Below are 25,991 nucleotides of genomic sequence, written 5' to 3' on the forward strand. Positions count from 1 at the left end.
AGACAGAAGTTTAAGTAAACATTGACGGCTCACTCCAATACTCAATACACAAACACAAGTCACTCCCAGAGCCCAAGACAGCCGAAAACATCACGGCAACAGTAAAGGAGGCGGTAGCACATTGCTTCAATCCTATCTCATAACTTTTACTTGTAACATCATATTTTTACATATTCATCCCCCAGCATACACCTAATATACAAAGCCCCTCTTCACTCTTACACCAAATGCCCCAAATCATCAAGGATGCATCCCTCCATGCTTTTTCTATAAGACCTCTTCCCAATCTGAAGTATGGTATTTTGTAACAGAGATCCCCTATCGTAAAAAATTACAAGACATTAATTAGTGGAGATGTGCTTGCCACCTCACTCAGCGGCCCCCCTTTTCTAGGCCTTCTTCTCAGGTGGGTTGCCGCCTCCGAACATGCCAGAGAACGAGCCCATCATGCTGTTCATAGCTTCCTTCTGGGCCGCCTCCATCATCGCGGCTTCTTCCTTCAGCCACTTCTCGCCGTTCTCGCGGATCTGCTTCTCGAGCTCCATGTAGTTGCGCTGGCCGCGCTCGCGGGCGACGTCTTGTAGCATCTTGCCCTGTGCGAAAGCCTCGGCGGGGTTTTGCTCGCCTTCGGGGGAGACCATCATGCTCATGTTACTGGGGTTGAGACCGAGGAGGTTGCCTAGAGCGCCGACGCCAGAGCCGTGCTTTTGCTTGTGGGCGAGTTGCTTGGCCTGGAACTCCTTTCGGGCGATGGCTTCACGACGGGCGAATTCGGTGGGGATGTGCTTGCCGTCGAAAGACTTGAGGACCTTGCGAACGTCGTCGTACTGCATGGTGTGGATGTACTCGAGGAAGGGAATAAGGTTCACGAGCTCCTTATCGTTACGGTCACCCTTCCAGGGTTCAAGGATGATGGCGTTTTCAGGTTGGTTGCGGACGTGCTTGGGGTTGCTGTCGATGATGATGACCTTCTTCAAGTCACGGTTGAGGTAAGAAAGGTCCTAAGCTGTTAGCGCAAGAACATTAATAGCTATTGAGGACGCTTACCTTGACGATCTCTCCATCCTCAAACTTGGTAGCCTCTCGGTAGAGGGGCCACAAGATTAATCGGAAAGGATCCAACTTCCTCATGATAGGCTCTCCAGTTGCAAACGGCACAGAGGTGAAAAGGACCAGCTCATAGTACTGACTAAGATACCGTATGAAGTAGTCCACACCAGGTCGCTTTGCAATTCTCCAGCCATGTTCACGGGACCACTCGCTATGAACGAGAAGGTCATCCAAGCTCAGACAGAGTGTATAAGGGCGCTCGAACGAAGGATCGGGATCGGGGAGGAGCTTCTCGAATGCAGGCTCTTGGTAGTAAGTGACAGACTCGGTCAAACGGGTCTTGGCGCGCTTCCACCACAAACCAAGGCCAGGGCCGTTAGGAATGTCAGAGTGACGCTCAGCTTCAATGGTGTCTTCCCAGTTTCGGCCCATGTATAGAACGCTCAGAGTTCCACCGGCAGCAGTCGCAATAAGCATGAATCTTGTCCACCACTTGCGATTTCGCTCAGACGTAGAGACATATTCCGATCGTTCACGTCCGCCACTAGATTCAGCCTCCTCCATCTCCTGCAGCTCCTTCTGCTCCTTCTGCTCCTTCTTCTTATCACCACCCATCTCCTCAAACAGTGTCGAAGGAATACCCTGTGTCAGATCGGGTAGCTTGTGGAAAGGTATTTGCTCCCCCTCCTTCGGAGCCTCGGTAGACTTCTCGCCAGCCTTGTCGACGTCATTCTCAGCAGGCTTCTCGACGTTTTCAGCATCGTTTTGCGCCTGGGAAGGCTTCTGTTTCGAATCTTTGTTTTGTTGAGAGGAGGATTTCTTGGCGTATGTTCGGATCCATGGCGAGGCAAATTGAGGAGCGACGGCGGGAAGAGCTCGGAGAGAAGGAGATGCGACGGGCCGTGACAGACGAGCTGTCATCAAGCCCAAGCGCGAAGCCTGGGCTACTCTGGACAGCATAGCGAAGGGAGAGGAACTGAACCGCTGTGGCTGGAGGAGTTGTTTGGCGGTTTCGATGGTGAAGGATCCAACTTCAATGGCCTGGGGTGTTGACGTGCAGCTTGACGAAGTTGGTCTGATACTCCGCCATAGAATGGCATGGCGTCGTCGGCCGTGGAAAAAAATCGCACGGTTCTGCTCCAAAGTGGAGCATCTTGAGGGAAGACACCGCGGATTAGCCGTGCTCAGTGGCACGGACTTTTGATAGGCCGATGGCGTCATATTCTCTTATCGCTCACGTGAAATCGGGACATCAGCTCCGGTCGCCCTCCGATCATTAACCCCTCCATGATGCCCAGTAAAGACCCTTGTTCAGTGAATTGGCCATTGAAGTTGATGACATTCTCAAACAAGAAGACGATATTTAACAGTGCAAGCGCTTCTCTATTCCTTATCTCATTTCCATCGCTTCGCTTGTGACATCGAGAGTCTTCCGACGATTTCTCTCTAGCAAAAGAATTTCTCTTCACAAAAGATATTCCTTTTTTTTTTTCGCCACGATCTAAGTAGTCCCCGATTATTCCGACTAGCTACCCGAGACCAAGTTGATGCCGCCTTTCTAAAGTGCTTTCTCATCGATTGCTTCTACACCATGATACCCACCCTCATGACAAACCTCACTTCTCGAAACTAAACGAAACCCTTCACCATTCGACAATTAGCCTACGCCCTTTGTCATCTCCTTCAGCCCTACCTACCCACCTCAATTCTCGTTATCGTCGAAATTCTCCTCTTTGCCACTTAATACTCACAACCACTCACCATGGCCCGACGATCGAGCAAGAGCTCAGCGTCTCGCCCAGCGCTGAGCTCCCGTCCAGCTGGCTCAATACGCATCGTGATGCCTTCAACCAAAAGCGCACCTCCAGCAGACCCTGCGCCCGCCGTCACAGAAGAAGATGTCAACAAGATCAACATCGCCGACTTGACCCTCGACGTCCCTCTCATTCCTCTCCGCCCAAAACGCCGAGTCCCAAAAACCCCTTTTCACTTTCTCTCACTTCCCGCCGAAGTGCGCATTCAGATTTACACATACTTCTTCGACGATGTCGATACGCTTTTAGATCTCGGTCCTCAGAATTATAAGCGCGTGCATAAGAAACTAGGTCTTATGCGCGTTTGCAGACAGGTTCATGATGAGGCGACTTTTGCGTTTTATAGCACACGGACGTTTCGATTGTTTCCGACGTACCCTGGAAAATACTTCAAGAGCAAGAAGCCTCTGCTGGCGAGGTTGAAGCCACAGCAGCGCAAGTGTGTTACGTCGCTTGAGTTAAGACTTGGCCCGGGATGGAATGCGCCACCCAGGGGATGGGTTGTTAACCCCGCGCTGGGGCTCTCCGACTGTGTTGATGTTGAGCGCTTGAACGTGTTTGTGGAGTGCGACCCCAGCGACAACATCTTCCAGGGTTGGCGTCGCTCAGATGGATTCTACGAGGGCTTCAGCCGGAATCTACTTACCGATGTCTTAGAGGCTCTGCCATCCGTTCATACCGTCCAGTTCGACGGTTGGACTAGTGTCAAGAAGTCTGGCGATATGATGCAGGGTCTCATGGGCGTCGTCAACGAAGCTGGCCTAGCCATTGAATGGGGTCCTGAGAGAGGATGGACGGACACATCTGTTGACGAAGAAGATGAAACCCAGAGGGTGGGCTATCCTGAAGGGTTTCCTCATCCCGGATATGAGGCTCATGGTTTACTGGCTTTGGCCTAAGTGTACGATTCACACGACGGAGAGCTTTGGCTCAAATGAGATTTACGTAGCGGACTTTTATACTGGTATGCAGCAGATAACACATACACTCTTAGCCTTTTTCATAAGATGAACACTTTAGTAGCTCTTTCATGCTATTTCAACTCGTGGTATCGTTCTCATCTATGCTTCGTGAATCCAAAACACTAACAAACTGTCTTACTGAGCCCCAAGCATTCTAAGTGCATTGCGCAGCTCCTGAACCGCAGTGGGAACATCTTCAAAGTTAAGTGCGGATATCGCCCACTTGGCGTGCTTCTGCGCCTGGTTGATATCCCGTTGATCTGTTGCAAAACCGGTAGTCTGCGCTGGAGCTGGAGCTGGAGGCTGGGGAGCAGGGGCCTGACGAATCACAGGTGCGGGGTTTGACGCAGCAGGATGAGGGGCGCTCGGAGTTGTTGTCCAGGATGGAGGTGCTGGAGGGGTGAATGGTTCAGGCGGGGGAGGAGCAAATTGTGAGGGAAGCTTGGTCGGAATTTGAGGTGATGGCTGAGGAGGGATCTGTGTCGCAGGCTGTGCTGGGGACTCTGGCACAGGAGACACAGCAGGTGGTAGACCAACGGGTGGAGGAGGAGGAGGACCGCCAGATAGACCTGGCGTAGGACTCTGACTCAAAGGCGATGGGACGAATGGCTCCGGCGCCTGGGGCTGGTGCTCTGGTTGAGGAGGGAAATACCCAGGGTCATCTGGAATTCTAGGCGGCGCATCCGTGAAGGTAGGAACACTAGGTGGTTCTCCGGCATCTGGTGCATCCTCAACCGAAGCGCGGGGGGCTCCAGATAGGAGTTGGACTTCAGGATCGGAGGGATCGAGGGCAACTTCTGGTTCAGGCTCAGGGGCATTGGGGTTCGTCTCGTTGGGATCCTTGCCCTCGCGAATAGCCTTTAGGATTCGAGCAGCGTTCCATTTGGCGAATTTGATCTTCTTGACGACTTCGGGATCAGGCTCACCCCATTCGCGGGTGAGGTCGAAGAACGTCGCAGCAGCGTCGAATGTGTCGGCGGTTTGTCTACATCTGTCAGTTGCGCCCCTGTAACCTGGCGAGGACGACATACCTCGTCACCTTGTTAGCGCGCATAGTGCGCTCAGCTCGTTCAAACGTCTGCTGAGCGAATTGCTCAACATAAGCTTGTCCCGCAGCGTTATCCACGATCGCATCATCATCAGCTCGTTCCGTCTTGGTTGCCTCGAGGCGTTCGATCAGTGTCTTTGTGAACTCAAAGGTATCGTCGTCGGTGGTATGCAGGCTCTTGCCCACGATTTGGTTTACCGCATGGTATTCACCTGTGAGAGATTATCAGCGATTTTCTTGAGTGAGGTTTGTGGTTGTTGCCTACACCAGTATGCGATGGCGGGCTTGATGCTTCTCAGCTGATTTGCGCGATTGATGAAGCGACTGACTTCAGGGATTTTGAGCGCAGCTGGAAGAGGTTCTGCCATGATGATATAGTATCTAAAGATCCCCAAGTAACCTCACAGTTGTAAGCGTAGAGGGTGAGGGTCGAGTCAAGATGGCGCAAATTAATGCCAACATCCAAGTCAAGTTGTCTTGGAGATCATGCACCCCACCTCTCCTCCTCTTCTTCTGTCTGCCTGGGCCATTGACGTAAGGTTAGCGGCGCACAGCCACCAGTTCCCCGGATTCGATCAGCTCACGCCACTTGTGGCTCGAGCTCAAACTGTCGAATCAGAGACCCTGGCTTCACTTTTTGGAGGTCTGTTACCGTGGCTTTTTCCTTTCCTTTTCCAGAAGATGCCACTTTGTTCTTGACGAGGACCAACAGGCAACTATAACTTCATCTTTTCAGTACGGAACACTGTAGAAGTGATTCTATTCCACAAAGATACCATTAAATATTATCTCTTTTTTGTTTTATTGTACTTGAGAGATACTTCACCATGCCTAACCCCACCTCGCTCTTGGTGACCTTGACAGCTGCCCTTGCGGCTCTGCCAGAGGCTCAAGCTGCGATCTACACCAAGAACTCACCCGTTCTTCAGGTCAACGCTCGCAACTACGATAAGCTCATTGCAAAGTCCAACTACACCTCTGTAAGTCTTTCCCCCCCTCATAATTGACTATCGCCACTTACACATCATAGATTGTCGAGTTCTACGCCCCATGGTGCGGCCACTGTCAGAACCTCAAGCCCGCCTACGAAAAGGCCGCCAAGAACCTCGATGGTCTCGCTCAAGTCGCTGCCATTGACTGTGATGAGGAGTCCAACAAGCAGTTCTGCGGTGGCATGGGTGTTCAGGGCTTCCCCACTCTCAAGATCGTTCGTCCTGGAAAGAAGACTGGTAACCCTGTTGTTGAGGATTACCAGGGTCAACGAACTGCAGGTGCTATTCAAGAGGCTGTCATGAGCAAGATCAACAACCATGTTACGCGTGTGAGCGACAAGGATCTTGACTCTTTCCTCAAGGGTGATAAACCTAAGGCTATCCTCTTCACTTCAAAGGGAACGACTAGTGCTTTGATCCGAAGCATTGCCATTGACTTCCTTGATGTTATTTCGGTGGCCCAGATCCGTGATAAGGAGACAGCTGCGGTTAAGAAGTTTGGCATTGAGAAGTTCCCCGCTCTTGTTCTTATCCCCGGTGAAGGCAAGGATCCTATTGTCTACAACGGTGAGATGGTCAAGAAGGATATGGTCAAGTTTCTCTCACAGGCTGGAGAGCCTAACCCCGTTCACGCCACTGGCAACACCAAGAGCTCCAAGCCCAAGAAGGCTGAGTCCAAGAGCGCCAAGAGTGCCAAGAAGAGCAAGGCTACCGAGGCTGCAAAGGAGGAGCCCGTTGAGCCAAAGGAGTCTTCCACTGAGGCTGCCGAAGCAGTTCCCACTATCATTCCTATCTCTACTATCTCTAGTCTGGAGAAGCTCGCCGAGGAGTGTCTCGCTCCCAAGTCTCACACTTGTGTTCTTGTCTTCACTCCTGGTGAAGCTGGTGAGAAGGCAGTCGACTCACTTTCCCACCTCAACACCAAGTACGTCCACGGCGGTCGCAAGACATTCCCCATCATCGCTGTTCCCAGCGACAGCGACGCCGCTTCAACTCTTCCCAAGGCCCTTGGTCTCAAGAACGAGGTCAACCTGATCGCTATCAATACCCGCCGCAACTGGTGGCGCCAGTACGAAGGCGACTTTAGCCTCGCCAGCGTTGAGAACTGGATTGATGCTATCCGCATGGGCGAGGGTGCCAAGAAGAAGATCCCCGAGGGTGTTGTTGTCGAAAAGACTGAGGCTGCCGAGAAGTCTACTCAAGCTACTGACCCCGAGCCTGAGATCGAGACTGATGGTCCTAAGGAAGCCAAGACTGAGGTTGAGACCGAGGCTGAGATCGAGTCCGAGACTCCAGCCGAAGCTGAGGCCGAGGCAAAGACCCCTGAGCCCGAAGCTGAACCTGTTGCTGAGTCTGAAGCTGAGCCCAAGACCAAGGAGGAGATCAAGCACGAGGAGCTATAGAGGGAATCCCTTAAATCTTACAATTAGTCTGTGACTATAGCCTCGATAGCGAAGACATACCTGTCATATAGCAGATCAAACAAATAACTCCAAACACTTCTATGACCCAATGCACATGGTATCTAATCATCCAAATCCATCCCCATAGCATCGTTCTTCTCCACCGCACCCTCCTTCACCATCTCAGCACCCTTATCCTTAACAACCTGATCCAAGAACTGCTTTACCTGCTTACAACCATCCACACCGACGACCAACATTCCCTCCAACCTGCTAACTTGCACACGACTCTCGCATACAAGTACAGCAACCTGATCGGTATCACCTTGTGTCGCGACTGTCAAGAAGGGTAGTTCTTGCTCTTCTTGGTTGTTTAGATCAAGGAGAGGATCGGCTGTGTCGTCGCCCGCGGCGTATGTTGAGGTCGATCCTGCTGTGCAGGCGGCGATGTAATCTGTCATTGGAATACCAGCGTCGATGAGGGCGAGGGTCGTTGCGTTGAGAAGAGCGGCGAGGAGGGATCCGTCTTGCGATAGAACGTGAAGCGAGATTGTGATGGAAGAGTGAGGAAACAGGTGTGTATGTAAATTCGAAGTAAACGCATTCGCAATCGTCGTTTCAATCTCTTGTATGCGCCTAAACAAATTAGTTTCAAGTCTTCCACTGTACAGCAAGAAACTCAAACTCACTTGTCATTGCGCCCTCTCTTCTTTCGATCCACGCTCGAAAAACCCGCTACGACAACATTGACGTTGATAGCTGCTGTGTCGCGAGGAGCTTGCTGTCCACCACGTCTTTGAACCTGCTGCTCTGAAGGGCCTGTCACGATGCACATGACTTTTGTATGGCCCATTTCAAGATATGATGAACCGTCAGCAGCATCTTGAGTTCGGATTTGAGCATGCAGACGACGGAGTTCGTTCCATCTTCTTCCGTCGACGCGCAGGAGCGCTAATGAGTATGTTGACGTATCGAGAGGCATCTTGCGGTAATGAAGTATCTACTGTTACTTGGAGCTTTGCGCATCGCGAAATGCTGCTTGACCTCGATGGTGGGGGAAATTTTCAGATGTGGCTGAACTGTGGCTTGACCTCCAGCTTTCGGATCATCCCAGCTTTCGGATTAATTACCGACCAATGAGGGGCCATCGGTTTTGGAAGAATTGATGACTGCATTTCCGATATCCATTTACGGCGGCTTTACACATGCCCGAGATCAACACCAAGAACGGCACGGCTGAAGTGCCGGGTGATGTAATTGTCAACGCCCTAAATCCGGGAATTGTCCAATGACACTCGGATCTTTGCGACAGTTGAGTTTATTCCGCTTGCCATGATGCGCTGAAACTTTCCTTATCGGAGAACGGAGTTAGCCAATCGCCAATGGAGGGAAATGCACCTTGAGCTAGATATGATGCATCGCTAGTGTAGACGCTCTTTGAGGTATGGGCGTTGAGGGCGTTATATATAAGTTGTTGCTTTCTCCTCGTTGAGACTCTCATATCATCACAATCTCATCGATCAATTGATAAGTCTCAATTAAAAGTCAATTAAACATCAATCATGTCTTCTCTTCCCCAGACTTACAAGGCTTGTGTCCTCGACAAAGCCAACGCATCATGGACTCTCAGCGACGTCCCCCTCAAACACCCCTCCAAAGGCCAAATCCTCGCCAAGGTCCTCGCCTGCGGCGTCTGCTTCTCCGACGTAGCTCTCGGCACCGGTCACATGGGCGATGTCTTCCCCCGTGTGCCCGGCCATGAGATCATTGGCGACGTAGTCGAAGTCGGCGAAGGCGTTGAGAACTTTAAGAACGGCGACCGTGTCGGTGGACCTTGGCACGGTGGTCATGATCGAACTTGTCGACAGTGTCAGCGCGCTCAGTTCCAGATGTGCGATAACAAGGCGATTAATGGTGTGAGCCGTGATGGTGGGTTTGCGGAGTATGTGCTTTTGAGAGCGGAGGCTGTTGTTCGTGTTCCAAAGGAGATGGATGCTGCTGAGGCTGCTCCTCTCCTTTGCGCTGGTGTTACTGTATTCAATGGTATCCGCAAGTTGCATGTTGAGCAGGGAAATCTCGTTGCGGTTCAAGGTCTTGGTGGTCTTGGCCATTTGGCTGTTCAATACGCCAACAAGATGGGCTATGAAGTCGCTGTTCTTTCGTCAGGCGACGATAAGGCCGACTTTGCCAAACAACTCGGCGCTCATCACTATATCAACACCAAGAAGAGCGACCCAGCTGAAGAACTTACCAAGCTCGGCGGTGCAGCCATCATTGTCCAAACAGCACCTAACCCCAAGGCTGTGGCACCACTCGTCAATGGTCTCGCTGCCGAGGGCAAGCTACTTAGTCTTGCGCCTGTTGGCCCAGCAGAGATTGATACAATGTCACTGGTTTTGAAGGGTGCAAGTGTTGTAGGCTGGCCTAGTGGTCATGCTCTCGATAGCGAGGAGGCTCTTCGCTTCTCCATGATTCATGGGGTGAAGTGCATGATTGAGAAGTATCCTTTAGATAAGGTGCAGGATGCAGTTGAGAGCCTCCAGGCTGGAAAGCCTCGGTTCAGGAACGTCTTGGTTATGCAGTAAAGTTCTGGAAGTGTTTGGGTTGGTTGTATAGTTGTAAAATGAGCAATGGTGTTGGCGGTTGTAGGACAGTCTAGGCGACGGTGAAGTTATATACTCTTGACATGAATGGAACACAATATCAGATGAACTTGGCTACATAATGCAACTGAGTATCTCGCTCTGATGAAACACCATTCCAACAGTAACCTCATATACAAGTTATAGAATGAAGCGTCATGTTATTACACAGAACCTAGGATGGGGGTACAGATACAGGGTAAATAGTGACCCAAACACATTGGCGCAAAACGATCGAGATCATACTGCCACTGTAGGGAATATAATGTTTGGTTTGTATTAGATTTCAATTGTGCACCATAAAAGAGGTCACAAAGTCTTCGTGTAGACATCCACAATGTCCATGTTTGCGCTGAAGGTTTATGATTGCTGTTAATCATGCTCCGTAAGTTTGCCGTGTAAGCTGGGACAAATGCAGAATGCCTCACTTACCAGGAGTTTGAGACCTAAGCGTGCGATGCAAACTGATAGGGAATCAAATAAAAGCCTGAAAATTGAAAGGTGGCATTATCGAAGACTACTATTTGTATATAGAGCAATGTTGAGCTGTTGTGCTTCTTTGGCTGTTTCTTGATGGATCTTCAGCAAAACACCAGCCCCGCAGTTTGGCGCTTCCAAAACTCAACATCTCCAACATCACTCATGAGACTCTTCCCCCTTCTCGCCCACCCGCAACGACTCCCTCTTCTGTTCTCAAAAATCCCACTTCGTCACATTCACAAAATGTCTCGAAAACCACCCCAATTGCCCCCCTCATTCACAACAACACCCTCCGCCATCCTCTCCCAGACATCCTCCCTCATTTCATCAACCGCCGCCCTCGAAGACGCCTTCTCATCAACCCTCACGCCATCAACAGCAACATTTTCCAACCTACTCACTCCCATGCTGAACGATGATCACGCGGTATCTAAACAAACCCTCATCATTCGTCTCTTCAGCTCTGTGTCAGAAGATAAGGATCTCCGCGATGCATCACGTACAGCAGAGGAAATGCTTCTTAAAGCCAATTCTGAAGCCCTCATGAGGAGAGATATAGCTGCTCTTGTTAAAGCTGTTTATGAAAAGCATCAGAATGGGGGGGAGAAGTTGGAAGAGGAAGATGCGTATACTTTGTTCAAGACGCATAGAGCGTATCAGAACACTGGGGCAGGCATTGAGGATGAGGATGTGAGGGAACAGTACAAGGCTGCTGTACAGGAACGAAATGAAGTTCTCGTTGCAGCGCGCAAGACAATTAGTGAATCCGACGAGGGTATATTCTTTACACGGGAACAACTCAACGGTGTACCAACCTCTATTCTCGACGCAATGAAGACCAATGACGACGGGCACCTCAAAGCAACCTTCAAAAAGGGCCACATGATCTCAATCATGAAACACGCCACCAGTGCCAGCACACGCAAAGCATACAACATCGCAAAAGAAAGCCGTTTTCCCGAGAACGTAATCCGTCTTGAGCGCGCTGTTGAGCTGCGCGACAGCACAGCGCGAATGCTAGGCTTCAAAACCCATGCCGAGCTCAAAATGCAAGATAAAATGGCAAAGAGTGTTGAGAGCGTCATGGAAATGCTGAACAAGCTAAGAACAGAGTTAAAACCTCTCGCAGATGAAGAAATGAAGACGTTGTTTGACATTAAAAAGGCTTACATTCGAGATAACGGCACGGATGAGGATGGAGAGGACGTGAAGAGGTTGAATGCATGGGACTGGGCGTTCTATGCGAGGATTCTGGAGAAGGAGAGATATTCTGTTGATTCACTTCTCATCTCGGAATATTTTGAGGTTAACCATAGTTTGAAGGGCATGCTGAAGATCTTTGAGGAGATCTTTGGGATGGTATTTATACCTACCGATGCGCCTGTTTGGCAGAAGGATGTCACTGTCTACGAAGCGTGGAATGCTGAGGACCAAGGTGGTGAGTTTCTTGGGTATCTATACCTCGATCTTTATGCACGAGAGGGGAAGTACGCTGGTGCGCATAGCTCTCTCATCCAACCTGTAGGTCCCCCAAGCACAGCTAACGGAATTATTTACTGACGGTTTCAGGGCTTTGTAACATCGGAGAACAAACGCCATTATCCCTCTTCATCACTAATAACATCCCTCCTCCACACGCCCTCCCAGCCAACTCTCCTCTTACACTCCGAGCTAAAGACAATGTTTCACGAACTCGGCCACGCAATCCACAAACTCGTGACACACACCAACCACCAACACGGCTGCGCGCGCGATTTCGTCGAGATCCCCAGCATTCTTCTCGAGAACTGGATCTGGGTTCCCTCCGTGCTCCAACGCCTGGGCAAACACTACTCGTACTTATCCTCCGAGTACCTAACGTTCTGGAACGCTAAGAACGAGGGTGAAAGGCCGGGTGAGGTGCTACCGGAGAAGTTGGCGCTGGACATTGCAAGGACGAAACATGTTAATGGTGCGCATGCGATGCTGTATCAGGTGTTTTTGGCGCTGTTTGATCTCACGATTCATAATGCTGGGGAGGGAGGGGCTGTTGATACGACGAGGTTGTGGAATGAGAGTAAGACGGAGATCATGGGGTTGGGAAGGGCGGATAGTATCGGACAGGCGTCGTTTGCGCATCCGTTCAGGGCGTACGATGCTGCGTATTTTACTTATGCCTTGTAAGTCATCACGGCGAGAGTCGTGGGGTGTTGCTAACGAGTCGCAGATCAAAGGTGTATGCGACCGACGTATGGGTTAGCCACTTCAAAGCTGATCCAATGGATAAGACTACTGGTCTACGATATCGCGAGCTTGTTCTTCAACCAGGAGGAAGTCAACCTGAGCTCAAAAGCCTCAGCAACTTTCTCGGTCGCGAACCCAACGACAGGGCATACTATGGCGAAGTCACCAGCACACCAGGAACAAAATCGTCAGTATTGTAAATGTATTAGAGTGCAATATTATCCAACGCTTATATGCAAAAGAGGGTATCATGGCAAGATCTATCGTATATCATACTCGCTCAATGCACCAGTCTCATCCTAGGAAACGGCGCAGCCTCAACATCAACGACGACCAATCCCTTCTCGTCCAGCGAAGCTCCGACATCTGTGATCGGCGTAATCTTTCTCGTGTGTGCAACTTCTTGGCGACTGACGCGGCCTTCGTCGCGAGGGATCCACAAGACGGGTTTTTGCATCCAGAGCTCAGGAGGCCAGTAATTAGATAGCTTCTCGTCTCCGGAGTAATCTGCGTCGGCGAGTTCTTCGAAGGGAATTAGTTTTCGCAAGGCGATAAAGTCTTCGTAGATCTCGGGGTGGAAGAATCGCTGGATGAAGGACGGTGGTTGATCCGGGTTCGACCTATCGCCGGGGAGAATCCATCTGTCCAAGAACTTCTTAACTCCTGACTCTTGCACCTCTTTCTTCAATTGCTCTTTAGTGCTTGACTTTATCCACTCAGTGGCCATCAATCTCAGACCACCTGCGCCCTCAACGGCCCTCGAGCTCTGTGGTCCCTCGTGTAGTTGATCGTCTTCGTCATCTGTCGGCACGTCCTCGAATTCTTCTTCGCCAAAGTTCTGTTCCGTATCGAAGTAACTGGCAGCAGTCCCGCCACTGGCCTCTCCTGACTCCGCGGCTGCTTGAAGCTTTGCCTCCGCTTCAGCTCTCTCTTGCTCCTGTAGTTCTTCCTCCAATGCCAATGTTTGTGGCAGATTCTGCAGCAGAGGCGATATCGAGTCTCTCAAGGACATGTGTACGATGACAGTGAATATCAGGAAGATGAGCATCAACACCATAGGCGGGAAGGCAAAATTGATGGCAAAGAGACCAATCATGCAGATTTCGGCCAAGTAAAGTCCTGTGATGAGCTGCATCAGGGCGGTGGGATAAAACAAGCCCATGCTATCCATTTCCGAGTCGAAGACGTAAAGAATGTTGTATCGGTAGATGAGGCGCGTAAAGGCCATTCCGGCGCATGCGAAGAGGAGGATCAGTGGAGCGATAACTGTGTAAGAGAAGGCTAGGTATGTTAGCATGGAAGGGGATGATTTGCTGCACGACTTACCAATGCACGCCATGTTTGTGTAGATGGGAAAGATGCCACCCCAGCGAGGAGGGCGAAGGTTGTACCAAACATTGAAGCGAGTTCTGGGATTTTGCACAACTCTACCGAATGCGTGATGTCGGATCAGCTCGAAGATGTGTAGGAGACCGGTAGCTCCAATGGCCAGACATTGGACAAGGATATATGACAGGTAGAAGTTTGACGCCTTGGGGAGGTTTGTCGCGAGCAGACTGGGCGTCGACATTGGTTGCTGGATAATCTGCATGGTCGTAGCGGAAGCGGCCGATGTCAATGTCGTGATCAAAAAGACTTGCACTACTTGGAAAGCAAAGTAGACCTTTTGGGTGAACAATTCGACCAGTACTAAAGAGGGAATCCCTGCTTGGACACCACAAACTAGGAGAGTTAGTAGATGGTAACAAGGGAGCGGCAATAGTAGACTTACATCTCAGCATTGCGGGGACAAGCGACATCCAGAATGACAGAGCGATGGCAGGGATGAAACCTTGAAGGAAGCCAAGGATAGGACTGGGCAATAGCTTGATCCATTTAAGGAACACGATGCCACTCAGAAATTTGATGTTGGACACAATACCGATCATGGCAGACGGGATAGACCAAAAGATGATTGCAACGGCAATGAGGGCCATGATGAGCAAACGCCGAATGATGCGCTCCCACCAGCGCATGCGAAGAGCACTCCAAACCACCTCATTTGGTCGAACGCCCAAAAGACGAGGAGCGAGCTGAAGAGGCCGATGATGAGCGACGACTTGGTGTGCAGCTTGTGCAGCTTCCTGCGTATCGAACTCGATGAATGCAGCAGGGAGTGTCTGTCCATCACCACGGCGAACCTGACGTCGAAGCTTGAAGATCTCGAGGTTCAATTCCTTCAGCTTCATGCGACACCATCGAATAGTGTCGACTCGTCGAAAGAAGTTGTGCAGTGGACGGTGGTGGGGCCTGGCTGTCACGGAAAGCCATTGAGCGGCGACTGATCCTCGTACATCGGGGAGATCTGGGTTGAGCCCGTAGGGGTGGACGTATTCGGGGTCTTCGGCGGACTTTTCGAGTATATCGTGGGTGTTGTGGCTGATCTTAGTTCTTTCGGATACCTCAGGTGTAGACTTGTGCTCCTGGATTCCTCCCTGCTCGTTCTCTTGTACGTGAGTTTCCGATGTCTCGACACGTCGCGGGGAGCTCGTACGGGGCTCCTCGCTGCTGGGTTCAGTTCTCCATGAAGAACTCGAATCTCCAGAAGATGGTTCAGCGCAAGGTTCGGCGGAGGATGCAGTTGATGGTGGATTCTTGCCGAGTTGCTTCTTTCGAGCTATGTTTGCCTTCTTGATGAGTGCAATCTCTGCCTTTTCCAGGCGCCTTGCCGTTTGTTCTCTTTCCTCCACCAATTTGACAAGAGCCTTGGCAGTTCGTGGGATCCAGACTCGTTTTACAGAATCGCCATAGAGTTTCCGCAACCGAGCTTCGTCGAGGTATCGCTCAGGGATAGAAGTGATGAGTACTGTCCTGGATGATAGCCGCTTGGCATAATGAGGAGACGAGAGGTAAGCTTGACGAATGCCGACATAGTAGAAGCACTCTCGAACAACGGTGAAGAGGATAAAGCCTGATCAATTAGCGGTGCCATTAAGCGCTGTTGTTTAGGCACTTACCAAAGAACAAGTAGGCAACAGCGACATGGGCAAACATGCGCTTTTTGTTCTCAATCATACCAATTGTCAACATGTCCAATTGAGTGAGTTTCTTGCCTCCAGTGAGGTGGACAGGAAAGAGAATTGGCCAAGCAATCAGCATGCCCACAAGGAACGTGTTTCGCAGGACCTTGAGGTATCGCAAAAAGAAGAATCCATCGAGAGAGCCATGATTAAGCACGAAAGTATCCGGTGTTTTGAAGAATGGCTTGATCCAGTTGAACCAGCCATTGGGAAGTGGCGGTATGGGCGTGCTACAAGGCTGTCTGTCAGCAGTGATCGAGAGCTGAGAGATTTGCTGCTTACTGAGGGGAACGCAAGCTGGGTATCGCTCGAGGAGAGTAGACTCGATGGCATTTCACGCGAAAAACCGAAAAGAACAAGATGCAAACCACACAGTAGATGATGACGGGTATAAATGTTCCACCAAGAGATTGCAGCGATGACGATTTTGAAGCATTGTTGGAGCTCAGAGTACCGCCACTGGAACCATCTCGCGTGGAACCAACCCGAGAGTCATCGCCCTCCTGGAGTAGATGATGGTCAGTCACTTGAAGTGGAAATAGAGTTAGAGTTGACGAAAAACCTAACTTACCACTGGTAGCTCAAACGCTCTCGCGAGGAGGGAATGCCAATTGGCGGCCATGTTCGACTGGCGCGAATCAAGATCAATGGATAGAGAATGGAGTCAGGCTCAGATTAGCTTCGAGATAACGATGAGAATGCGTCGCCGCATCGTTCGTTACCTCGCAACGAAGCTTGTGAGTGTCAAGATCACAGACATGGATGAATATATCGTTCCGCTGCGAGGAGAGATCTATCAAGAGGCGGAGATGATCGAGATGAAGTCGTCGAGGTGACGTTGAAAGTGGGATGTTTCTCTGTGTCCGTGTCCCTTCGGGTGAACAAAAAGTGGGTGGGCTACCTCTGGAAAGACGGCATTGGAGAGAGGAGGAGGCGACGGGACAGGGAGTCTTGTAGCGATCATTGCGGCGCAGTAAGCCCAATCTTTTTAGGGACCTGTCAACCCCATTGACAGCCTGAAGCTTCCAGTGGAGGTATGGGTACTCGAATTTCCTATTCTGTCCTCCTACATCGGCAGTCATTTATCGCATCGGGCTCTTGGCGAATTGGCCGATGGTGGCTTTGTCTTTGTCTCAATTGAAGAAATTCGCGATGAAGAGAAGGGGGGAATTTTGGATTTCGCTGTAAGGGTCTTGATGCATCAACGAGAGCCAATCAATGCTTTATCGGAGAACACAGCTTGTGACAGGGGGTCGAGTCTAGACCACAGGTTTACGAATTCCCCACGTATTGCAGATCCAAATATCACAAACCCTTGTTTTCAGCTCGGATATCCAGATGACTTAATGGGTCATAGAACAGTGACGTTTTCTCTTCTGTAACCAAGGATTGTGGCCCCTCGGTTACAACGAATCGTGGTGATCGACTCAGAGATTTTCACTCGGATATGCCCGTTTAGGGGGTTCCGCTTATTCGGCCTTTATCCTGGGGGACTCACATCTTGATCCCTGCCAGTTGAGACATGGTCTGAGCGGATAAAGTTTAACCTCAACGTCGGGTCTTCCGACTTGACGACGGTTTGACACGAATGGCATCGGAGGAAAATACATGATAGGTATAGTTGATCTGTCACTTTGATACGTTATTACCGGTGAAACATGCAGAAAAGAGCCTCCTAGTCCTGTTTCGATCTAACGCCAAGGATAAAACGGTTACGTCGGGGAACTTGGTAGAAAAGCCGTGTCAACTGAACCAGCTGTTTCCAAGATAGAGTTTTGATCACGACCAACAGCTGTGACGCAAGGATCATTCTTGGAAACTGGTAGAACCTAAGCGAGGCATCTTGCAGCCTCAACTGCAAGATCATCCCTCCAATAGCGTGCCCAAGTTCCATTACTGACTGCTCACTCGGCAATACGGGTCAAGCTGGCCTTGATTTCAGTTGCCACCGAATCAGCTATTTGGTACCTCATTTTCAAATGCAGGAACAGCAGCTACCCGATTAGGGACGGCCTTGCGAGGTGAGAAGAAAAAGCTGAATCAAGGTCTCCGGAATAGGGATTCCGGGACAGAGCCTGACGAGAATGTTCTGACTACGAAGACAAACTTGAAAAGCTATGGCCAAGTCACAGGAGCATCCCTTGTTATTTCATGCAGTTGATCAACAGATCAGACGAAGTTTATCGTGCTTGATCTGTGATTGCTGCAGCCCTGCTGAGCTTGGAATCTGTTGAGGACGAAGTTATTCTAAATGGGTAACTCAGATCATAGACTTTGCTTCGCGTGGGTAAATATTCAACCAAGAGATATCATTGTTGTTGAAAGAGATAGTTGTAATATAGAGTGAGATAATTCCATACTTCTGGAATCTCTCTTGTTGGATTGTTTGCATCATTGTCGTTTTCCGTACAAACTCGGAATGACAAAGCCTCGCTGCCTGGACGTCTGCCTCCGCCCTGTCACTTCTCCCTGAGTTTCTGTATCTCGAAATGGCTTGGTCGAATTTCCTGGCATGCATTACGTCCTTCTCTCTTCTCACATCATCCTCTCAGCCGAATCCCGGACAGCATACCAAGGGGAGGGCAAGTTTGAAAACTTGAGACAACAACCCTTGACGAGTAAATTCTTGGATGAGTTTAGGACAGGTTGCTGATTTGGCAGGTATGTCGTTACTCTCGTCCCTTGGATTCAACGGTCTGAAGCCTTTTGTTGCTTGGAGACACGAGGGAATTACGGTTTACCGTTCGCTGCACGACATGAGTTCCGATTTTTAGAAGAAATCTACTTAGGAGGTAAATCGAAAGAAATTCATGATCTTTTATTGAGTGACCGTTTATTATCAGTCCCCTTCGAATCTAGGTTAGACAAAACGAGGCTTCCGCCAAACCCTTCAACATCCATCATCGCCACAGCCTCACCTCTATCAAACTTTCCACGAACGACCAATCCGATTCATCACCACGATAAATAAAGCCAGACTTTGACTTTGGTGCGCCAAATACACTCCCAGCCCTGAATAAAGAACACATCACCATCTACATATTATTCCCCTCACCATGGCCGAACCAACTTTCTCTCGTCCTCATCACCCCCGCCGCCTTTGCCCATGGAAAATATGCGCTCCCTGGCTTTGCCAGTTGAACCAGCCAGCGTGCCGGCTCAGAAACAAGCCCCGGATCGCCAGTTCCTCATGTTTCCATACCTCCACCAAGATGTCAGACTCTTAATCTGGGAGGCAGCACTGCGTCCGCGGCCGTCGAAGAACTACAATGCGGTACATAGCTTTCGAGTGAACTTTTGGGAGGCCGAGGATCCGAGGTCACACGAGATGAGTGACGTTGGTCACAAGAGTCCGCAAATATTTGGATATCGAGTCATGGAGGAGCTGGAGAGTCAGAAGATGGCAAACGCGCTCGAAGCCATGTCAAATTGCCCTGAAGAGCTGAAATCTGTGGTTCATTGGGACTACGGGATGTGGAAAGCTTGTGTTGAGTCTAGATGGGTCATTAGCCGACGGTTTCGACAGAAGCAATGGCAAGAACTGAAGATGATCGTCTTGGAGGACCTGCAAACCGCACCCGAAAAGATTCACGAGCCGTACACGATAGAGAGGGCGTGGCAGAAGGAGAACAAGTTGATGAAGAACGGCGGCCGGGAAAGTATAAGCCAATGGTACAGAGACTTCGTATCGGTAGTCAACATAGACGGCAAGTTCAACAACATTGTTGCGACTCATCCGGCGAGAGATCTCTTCATGATCCAAGATGAACGATGGATGTCTGAATGTACACGCCTAGCCACGGTCAGAGAACAAGAGAACAACGCAATTCAGCTCTTTCGGGAGAACGCCATCTCCGCGACAAGCAACGGCTTTCCCATCATGGGAAACATCGGCTTCGTGTACGATAGATCCTGGTCCAATGGTATCACGCGAAACGACCCGCGTCCCACGACATTGATGGAGCAGAGATCCAGGAATAACCCAAGAGGCAACTTACTGCTCCTGCTGCACCTCTGCGTTGTGCGGATGTTGAGGCTGCGACTTTGGCTCATCGATGAGGAATACGACCCGTGCCACACATGCAAGACGAAGGAAGATGCCGAAGAGGAGGTCGACGAGGAGAAGAGGGATCGAAAGGTGTTCTACCGCTATGGGGAGGAGGATCTGGTCGAGGTTGATATCAAGCCCAATGTGATGTGGGTGACGGTCGAGAATGTGACGTGTATTCTTGCTAGTTCATGCGGATTTGTTCAATACCTCAGCAGCGATCGCATTGTTGGCAATCCTGCGTTCAACCCAGATCCTAGGGCTAAGCCCTTCGATGTTTGGAAATGTGTTGGTGTTCTTGCGCCGAGGTCTAGGACTCCTTATTGAGTGATTGAAGGTGGAAGGGGTGTTTGTCGTTGGGGCTTCGTCGAGGGGTTGGGAGAACCGAGACCTGCTGCGCCAAAGGGCCAAGTAGGCAAGTCAAAGAACCAGTCCAAGTGATCCTAAATCATGCTAAACTTACCTAAGCTTTATGTCCCTTTGGACTAAAGTCCTCAGCTTTATGCTATCCCTGAGGGCTGCTCCTCACCGCAGCCAAGTCCCCAACGCTGTCAGAGGAGACGACCGAAAGAAGAAAGTAAACAAGCATAGAAGTAAACCAGATGGCAGTAGATACTCATACTCTTGTTTGGCTGCAACCGTCTCGGCGTCCACTGAGGCTCCAGTGTCAGTGCTGAGTGAAGCCTTCAGAGCCCACAAAAGAAGCTCAAAGAGGTCTCGAGATGCGTCTGACAATGGCTTTGGATAAAAGGCGTCATAAGTACGTTAACTGAGAGAATTCTTCGTTGATAGACCTTGCAAAAGTATGATCATTAAGTATAGTTCTTGAATTATGTTTAAGTGGTGTGTCTCTGTCATAAGCTTTGGTACAAGGAGTATGGACAGCGTTTCACGCTCAGCACTGCGAGCCGGCTGCCTGGAAGCTGCATAGATCACCAAGAAATAACTGTTTGCCTTTTTATTCTACCCCTAAAACTTAATAAAACTCTGTTCGGTAATGTTCGTTTTCCTCCTACATCCTCCGCTATTTCTGCTTGTAACTTCCCATCAACTTTCGTCATGGACGCGCGACAGGACTACCACCGGGAGGCCTCGATTGAGAACGGTATGGCTCTCACCGTAGAGAGGCTCTTATCTGAAGCTAGTAACCAGCGAGACCGTCAATACGAGCAGACACCTGAGCGCCCCTTTAGTGAGGAACCAGATGGACAAGAAGACAGTTCAAACGACGAAGTGAACCTTGGCGACGACAAGAACCTTGACGATGAAGGTGACGAGTATGCTTGTGACATACTTGATGATCCCTCTGACGGAGAGTCAGACTTCCAAACTGGGGAAGACTCCGAGGAATCAGACGATCCAGAAGACGAAATGAACCTTGACGGAGCAAATGACACGGATCTTCAAGATATGCTTGATGACCTTTCTGACCTTTCTGACGGGATACCAGACTTCGAGCCTGGAGAAGACGCAGAGGAGCATCAGCTTAATGGGGAATCAGATAGCCAAGACAACATCTCAGACGACGAAATGACTGTTGACGACGAAGCCGATGAGGATCTTGAAGGCATGTTTGACCCTCTTTCTGATGGCCCATCAGATGACGAACATGGCGAAGAGACAGAGCAGCAGGATCAACAACACGCCGCCCCGGAAGACCCTGCGACACAAGCGTCTGCGCAAACAGAAACGAAGGAATGCATCTGCTGCGAGGAAATGTTCCCAATCATGACAGTCCAACAGGTGCCATGCGAACATGACTATTGCTGTCCATGCCTCATCAGAACGTTCGAACTATCCCTCACCTCCCCTTGGCACTTCCCCCCAGATTGTTGCGATGAAGAGATCCCTCTCAGAGTCATCGAACAGCATCTACCTGAGAATGTCGTACAGCGGTATCGCGAGAAATTGGTTGAGCACGAGACAAGGGATCGAACTTATTGCAGCAACCGTCAATGCCTCAAGTTCATTCCACCCAAGAACATTTCCGACTCTGGTGAGCCGTGCTACAGAGACGAGGAGCAGTGCCCTGCTTGCAACGAGATCACTTGCACCAATTGCAAGAACAAGTCGCATACCGGCGCCTGTGAGCAGCAGGTTGAGAGGGACCAGGCCTTGGCTCTCGCGGAGAGCGAAGGCTGGAAGCGATGTGCACGTTGTGGCCACCTCATCGAGCGGAATGGTGGCTGCACACATCTGGGTAAGTCTCCAAACATGTCCGCCAACCCTTTTCACATCTACTGACTTATAACTCGTAGTGTGTCTCTGCGGTCATGAGTTCTGCTACATCTGCGGTGAAGAATATGGGGGATGCGAGTGTCAATAGGGGAGCATTCCTGCCCTTCAACAACACCAACTTGATGCTCCTCCACCACCGCCGCAGCCTGCTCCGGCAGCTCCCAACGCTAACCGTCGGCTCCCAGCTGTGTTGTGCGATCACGACTGGCAGAGAGTGGAGGGCCCGGCCAACTGTAGAGTGTGCTGTGTGGGAATACACCTCTACACTTTTGAGTGTACTGCCTGCTCCGTTCGTGTTTGCCATGGCTGCCGAGACCGCGCTGTTGCTCAGATAAACGACTGGTTGGAGCATTATTACAACGAATAGAGTGGGAGATTTTGGTCCCGTATAGACTCGGAGGAGTCCTGAGTGTTGCAGCATATTCGTCTGCAACTTGGAGATGGTATGGGTGATGGAAAGGCTGGGGTTGAGGGTAGTAAGGAGCTGCCCGGAGCATATAGACGTCGCCCCCGTTGGAGTTTTGTAATAGTACTGTATGAATACAATAATAGGAAATGTCTTCCTCTCTTATGTTCTGTGTGGTGATTATAAGCTCTCTAAAAAAAACCTTTCCTGGGCTATTATGTGTGTAGTTGCTATGCTCCCGAATTGTGTTTTTGAGAGTGTTATTTTGAGTTTATAGGCCTGATAGCTGATGCTTGCATCGCGCAACTGACCTCACTACATGCTATTACTCACATACCTAACTGCAAATAACACAATTAGCTCATTACTTAGACATTTTTCTATAACACCTAGCCAATTACTACAGCATTAGTCTTATTTCTTCCTCTCACTGTGTGACATGGGAACCGTAATGAACAAATTAGATAACTTCTCAGCAGATTTAGTATATGAGGGTGTTCCCAGAGTGCGAAATTGACTCCAAATGATGAATTATAAAAGAACAATCCGGTAGGTAAAGGGTAGACTGAACTTAAGCTCATCTAAGTAGTCGCTAGGATGGTTGAGGATGTTGCATTGCGAGGCAGAAGCAGAACTACAGCATATATTAATGCAAAAGACAACGATCCTAATGCAACTCTTCGTAATTTTCGTGTCCAAAAAGCCTCAGAAAGCGTTTAGAGGAGAACACATGGTACACGACCCCAGGTGGATGCCCACCAAGGCCGAGCAAGTTGTGATTGAAGCATCGAGGAATTCTCAGCTTCTCAAATATCACCGCAAACCAAACGGAGCAACCTGGATAGAGCGCAATGGAAATATTTATCACCAGTCAGACCGCAAAGCAAACAATATCTGATGCGACACTTACCGCACAAGCTCATGCAATGACAAGGCCGTGTCAAAGTTTGTCATGCAACGGGAACACATCGTGAGAGAAAGGTGCCAAGCTAGGCTTTTGTAGATAATTTGTCATATAAACTAATTCAATCTGGCCCCTAACATCTTTTTTTTTTTTATTAAAAAAAAAAAAAGAAAAAAAGAAAAAAAGAACAAGGAAAGAGGTCTCGTTTGTCACAAAGATAATACAGGGTGCTTCATATGGATTGGTAGAGGGTATCAGATCACCTTGGCTATTGCTTCTAGAAAACTGACTTCCATATGGTACATACACTGTCCATCCCAGAAATACATAGACGGAGGTAAGAGAACACTTAGTCAGGTTCAGTATAGCAAGGCCTTTCATAACTTACATTCGACACCAAACATCAGCATAAAAGGTCCCAGTCAAATAGGAAACAACTTAAATACAAAACTCATCGACATTCTTTCCATCTTACAGACTACGATATCTACTCCTGACAAAGACAGAGCACACTGGATCACACAAGACGACCCTCCATCGTCGCGACCTTCTCCCACCATCATGACTGCTTTCCAACACCAGCACATCATCATCACTCATCATCGTCGCGCCATCGCACACCCTACCATTTCCACCAACTCATCAATACATCCCATAGCCTTTCCGTCGTCAATGTAGAAACATCAATGGGAGAATATTCCCCGCTTCTTACCACAATGTTTGCAAACTGAATAATTGCAGCGTGTGCATTGCCACAGGAACGCAGGCAGCATGTGCTGACAGTCAAAGCATCGACCCGACAACTTCACTTGCTTCATCAATGGGTGCTGGCAAGCTCGATTCTGGGTCTCGGCACGACGTGTTCCATTGTTGCGTTCGAAAATGCCCCCGAACTGCTTTCGTTGTCCTCGAAAGGGTGCAACCTGAGGTTGAGCAGTCTGAAAATATGACGCTTTGACGATAGCCTCGCCCTTTTCACGGCGCTGGCGGCCATCCCACCAGTCGCATTTGCAGGCCGCTCTGCTGTTATTGCATTGGTAGCAACAGTCAGGGCAATCTATGAAGAGGGGTTGTTAGCGTGGTACGCGATGCAACAGAATGCTACTCACACAAGCCCTTTTCAATAGCCTTGTGACACAAGTGACACTTATTCTCATTATCGGCTTCTTCTGCACCAAATCCACTGAACGAGTACTCCGTTTTCTCCTCGATCGAAAGCGAGAGAAGAGAGGGAAGCGACTTATCACCCCGTTCATCGACACCACCCTGTTCACTGACATCAGACGCCTCAAATTTCTTCCACAGGAAATCGTACAAAGTATTCTGCTCGAAGACAGAAGAGTTGATGTCAACGGGGATTGCAATTTCGCAACAGACAGGAGGGAAAGGAGTAGGCCCATGGATTGAAGTCTTGACCATGTCATTGAGACAATCAGCACAATACTGATGGTTGCAAGCGCATGTGATGACATTTTCAACACAGTCATCGGCACATTTGAAGCACTTGACAACATTGTCATTTTCGTGAACGCCGGCTGGAGGGTAGACATCGAGCGCGACATTGCCACTCTCGACCTCTTCAACCTCCTTAGCGAAAGTGCTTGTAGGAGGGAAACCATCCGCAATAGTAATCGGGATAGTGCCGGCAGGAGTGGGATCCTCATCAAAAGAAATGAGGTCCTCATCAACCTCATCGTGGTGGAGGTGAGTCGTTGGCGCTGGGGATGCAGCCTCAATGCGGACACTTTCGACATCGTGGGTAGCCGAGTCCTTTGAAGGGGTCCCATGTTCTGCTTCTCGGGAAGAAATTGACTGACTGGAACTCTGGGCCTAGGCTTCAATTATGTGACCCACATCCGTTTGGGAGAGGAAAGCAAGAGCAGTTTCCGTGACCTTTGAGACCTTGCTATTGTTTGAGTGGACAGTCTCCAACTCCGAGAGGATCTTCGGAGGAGCACCAGCATTGTCATCGGAATAGATGTCAGAGAGGCTATCATCTCGAGCTGGTATAATATTAGTAAGGAAATTAGATTACACAGGCAGATCGTGTTTTACCTCGAAGAGCGGCATCAAGACGGGAGAAAGCATTCTGATATGCGATCTCCACAGAACTGGCAGCAGGAGTAACACGAGGAGGGGTGGTCATGACGTCGCTGGCAGAGTCGGAAGAAGAGGCAATAGTGGCAGTAGTGGAGTCAGTCAAATGGGGCTCCTAGGCATCCTCTTCGACGTTGTCCGACTGTCCGTCTACGCGAAACTCGTCTAAGGAAGTCAGTCAGTGATGTGATGATCTGGGTGCGTTGATATTGCTTACCCGTGGTGCCAGCAGCAGCGGTAACGGGTCCATAGACCTGGCGAGTAGGTGCCGTGGCAGAAGGAGATGTAGCGCGAAGCTCTTCGAGATCATACTCGGCGGCAAAAAAGCCTTTGTTTACACGAGCATTGATAGCCTCTTCGTTGAACACTACGCCCCCTACGGCGACAAGTTCCAAGTGGGGACGAACAGCCTCCAAGTCGTGGATGTAAGGTGGCCAGACATCTTGCTCTGGGTACTGTGCCTTGAACGCAATGAGTTCTTCAAGCTGCACCCGCGCAACAAGCTGCAGAGTTGCGTCGTGCGCGAAAGCCATGACGGCAACGGTGACGGAACAAGTGGAGAAATGGAGTCAAGTGACAGTGAAGAATGGAAGGAAAGATGAGGAGAAAACGAGATGAAAGTTTG

At 49.9% G+C, this 25,991-nt stretch overlaps 12 protein-coding genes across 17 annotated transcripts; 6 read left to right on the forward strand and 6 right to left on the reverse strand.

The window, feature by feature from the left end:
• Positions 1-47: 47 nt before the first annotated feature.
• On the reverse strand, positions 48-2,259 carry FOIG_06285 (mitochondrial import inner membrane translocase subunit TIM50). Its single transcript, XM_031205324.1, has 2 exons — positions 1,048-2,259; positions 48-1,001 (listed from the first exon to the last, which is right to left on the reverse strand). The coding sequence occupies exons 1-2, from the start codon at positions 2,008-2,010 to the stop codon at positions 390-392; spliced, it is 1,575 nt and encodes a 524-aa protein (XP_031065573.1). The 5' UTR covers positions 2,011-2,259; the 3' UTR covers positions 48-389.
• On the forward strand, positions 449-4,003 carry FOIG_06286 (uncharacterized protein). Its single transcript, XM_031205325.1, has one exon. The coding sequence runs from the start codon at positions 2,813-2,815 to the stop codon at positions 3,761-3,763; it is 951 nt and encodes a 316-aa protein (XP_031065574.1). The 5' UTR covers positions 449-2,812; the 3' UTR covers positions 3,764-4,003.
• FOIG_06287 (uncharacterized protein) lies at positions 2,365-5,380 on the reverse strand. Its single transcript, XM_031205326.1, has 3 exons — positions 5,140-5,380; positions 4,858-5,086; positions 2,365-4,811 (listed from the first exon to the last, which is right to left on the reverse strand). The coding sequence occupies exons 1-3, from the start codon at positions 5,240-5,242 to the stop codon at positions 3,962-3,964; spliced, it is 1,182 nt and encodes a 393-aa protein (XP_031065575.1). The 5' UTR covers positions 5,243-5,380; the 3' UTR covers positions 2,365-3,961.
• A 168-nt stretch (positions 5,381-5,548) lies between these two features.
• On the forward strand, positions 5,549-8,005 carry FOIG_06288 (protein disulfide-isomerase). The gene is made up of 2 exons (XM_031205327.1): positions 5,549-5,854; positions 5,905-8,005. The coding sequence occupies exons 1-2, from the start codon at positions 5,702-5,704 to the stop codon at positions 7,267-7,269; spliced, it is 1,518 nt and encodes a 505-aa protein (XP_031065576.1). The 5' UTR covers positions 5,549-5,701; the 3' UTR covers positions 7,270-8,005.
• FOIG_06289 (uncharacterized protein) lies at positions 5,618-9,989 on the reverse strand. Of its 2 annotated transcripts, XM_031205329.1 has the most exons (3): positions 7,959-8,309; positions 7,330-7,905; positions 6,489-7,278 (listed from the first exon to the last, which is right to left on the reverse strand). In XM_031205329.1, the coding sequence occupies exons 1-2, from the start codon at positions 8,249-8,251 to the stop codon at positions 7,392-7,394; spliced, it is 807 nt and encodes a 268-aa protein (XP_031065578.1). In that variant the 5' UTR covers positions 8,252-8,309; the 3' UTR covers positions 6,489-7,278; positions 7,330-7,391. The 2 variants fall into 2 exon arrangements, with proteins under 2 accessions (XP_031065577.1, XP_031065578.1); XM_031205328.1 differs by having other exon boundaries at positions 5,618-7,905; positions 7,959-9,989.
• On the forward strand, positions 8,437-9,981 carry FOIG_06290 (uncharacterized protein). The gene has a single exon (XM_031205330.1). It carries the CDS (start codon positions 8,832-8,834, stop codon positions 9,852-9,854), a length of 1,023 nt encoding a protein of 340 aa, XP_031065579.1. The 5' UTR covers positions 8,437-8,831; the 3' UTR covers positions 9,855-9,981.
• Positions 9,990-10,462: 473 nt separating the features above from the next.
• FOIG_06291 (uncharacterized protein) lies at positions 10,463-13,963 on the forward strand. Its single transcript, XM_031205331.1, has 3 exons — positions 10,463-11,912; positions 11,961-12,550; positions 12,598-13,963. The coding sequence occupies exons 1-3, from the start codon at positions 10,485-10,487 to the stop codon at positions 12,812-12,814; spliced, it is 2,235 nt and encodes a 744-aa protein (XP_031065580.1). The 5' UTR covers positions 10,463-10,484; the 3' UTR covers positions 12,815-13,963.
• Positions 11,971-16,849, reverse strand: FOIG_06292 (uncharacterized protein). 4 transcript variants are annotated; one of them, XM_031205333.1, is made up of 6 exons: positions 16,245-16,849; positions 15,956-16,176; positions 15,611-15,903; positions 14,386-15,564; positions 13,941-14,336; positions 11,971-13,895 (listed from the first exon to the last, which is right to left on the reverse strand). In XM_031205333.1, the coding sequence occupies exons 1-6, from the start codon at positions 16,293-16,295 to the stop codon at positions 12,895-12,897; spliced, it is 3,141 nt and encodes a 1,046-aa protein (XP_031065582.1). In that variant the 5' UTR covers positions 16,296-16,849; the 3' UTR covers positions 11,971-12,894. The 4 variants fall into 4 exon arrangements, with proteins under 4 accessions (XP_031065582.1, XP_031065581.1, XP_031065583.1 ...); XM_031205332.1 differs by having other exon boundaries at positions 11,971-14,336; XM_031205335.1 differs by having other exon boundaries at positions 12,712-13,895; positions 15,956-16,707.
• Positions 16,850-17,593: 744 nt separating this feature from the next.
• On the forward strand, positions 17,594-20,648 carry FOIG_06293 (uncharacterized protein). 2 transcript variants are annotated; one of them, XM_031205337.1, is made up of 2 exons: positions 17,594-18,334; positions 18,393-20,648. In XM_031205337.1, exon 2 carries the CDS (start codon positions 18,780-18,782, stop codon positions 20,046-20,048), a length of 1,269 nt encoding a protein of 422 aa, XP_031065586.1. In that variant the 5' UTR covers positions 17,594-18,334; positions 18,393-18,779; the 3' UTR covers positions 20,049-20,648. The 2 variants fall into 2 exon arrangements, with proteins under 2 accessions (XP_031065586.1, XP_031065585.1); XM_031205336.1 differs by having other exon boundaries at positions 17,594-20,648.
• A 132-nt stretch (positions 20,649-20,780) lies between these two features.
• On the forward strand, positions 20,781-22,047 carry FOIG_06294 (uncharacterized protein; the record flags this gene model as incomplete). Its single annotated transcript, XM_031205338.1, has 2 exons — positions 20,781-21,921; positions 21,980-22,047. The coding sequence occupies 2 exons, from the start codon at positions 20,781-20,783 to the stop codon at positions 22,045-22,047; spliced, it is 1,209 nt and encodes a 402-aa protein (XP_031065587.1).
• Positions 22,048-23,718: 1,671 nt separating this feature from the next.
• Positions 23,719-25,415, reverse strand: FOIG_06295 (uncharacterized protein; the record flags this gene model as incomplete). Its single annotated transcript, XM_031205339.1, has 4 exons — positions 23,719-24,326; positions 24,379-25,039; positions 25,124-25,272; positions 25,325-25,415. 4 exons carry the CDS (start codon positions 25,413-25,415, stop codon positions 23,953-23,955), a joined length of 1,275 nt encoding a protein of 424 aa, XP_031065588.1. The 3' UTR covers positions 23,719-23,952.
• Positions 25,416-25,481: 66 nt separating this feature from the next.
• FOIG_06296 (uncharacterized protein) lies at positions 25,482-25,899 on the reverse strand (the record flags this gene model as incomplete). Its single annotated transcript, XM_031205340.1, has 2 exons — positions 25,482-25,531; positions 25,584-25,899. 2 exons carry the CDS (start codon positions 25,897-25,899, stop codon positions 25,482-25,484), a joined length of 366 nt encoding a protein of 121 aa, XP_031065589.1.
• Positions 25,900-25,991: the final 92 nt, after the last annotated feature.

This window comes from Fusarium odoratissimum (assembly GCF_000260195.1).
Source record: "Fusarium odoratissimum NRRL 54006 unplaced genomic scaffold supercont1.8, whole genome shotgun sequence".
NCBI classification, from domain to species: Eukaryota; Fungi; Ascomycota; class Sordariomycetes; order Hypocreales; family Nectriaceae; genus Fusarium; species Fusarium odoratissimum.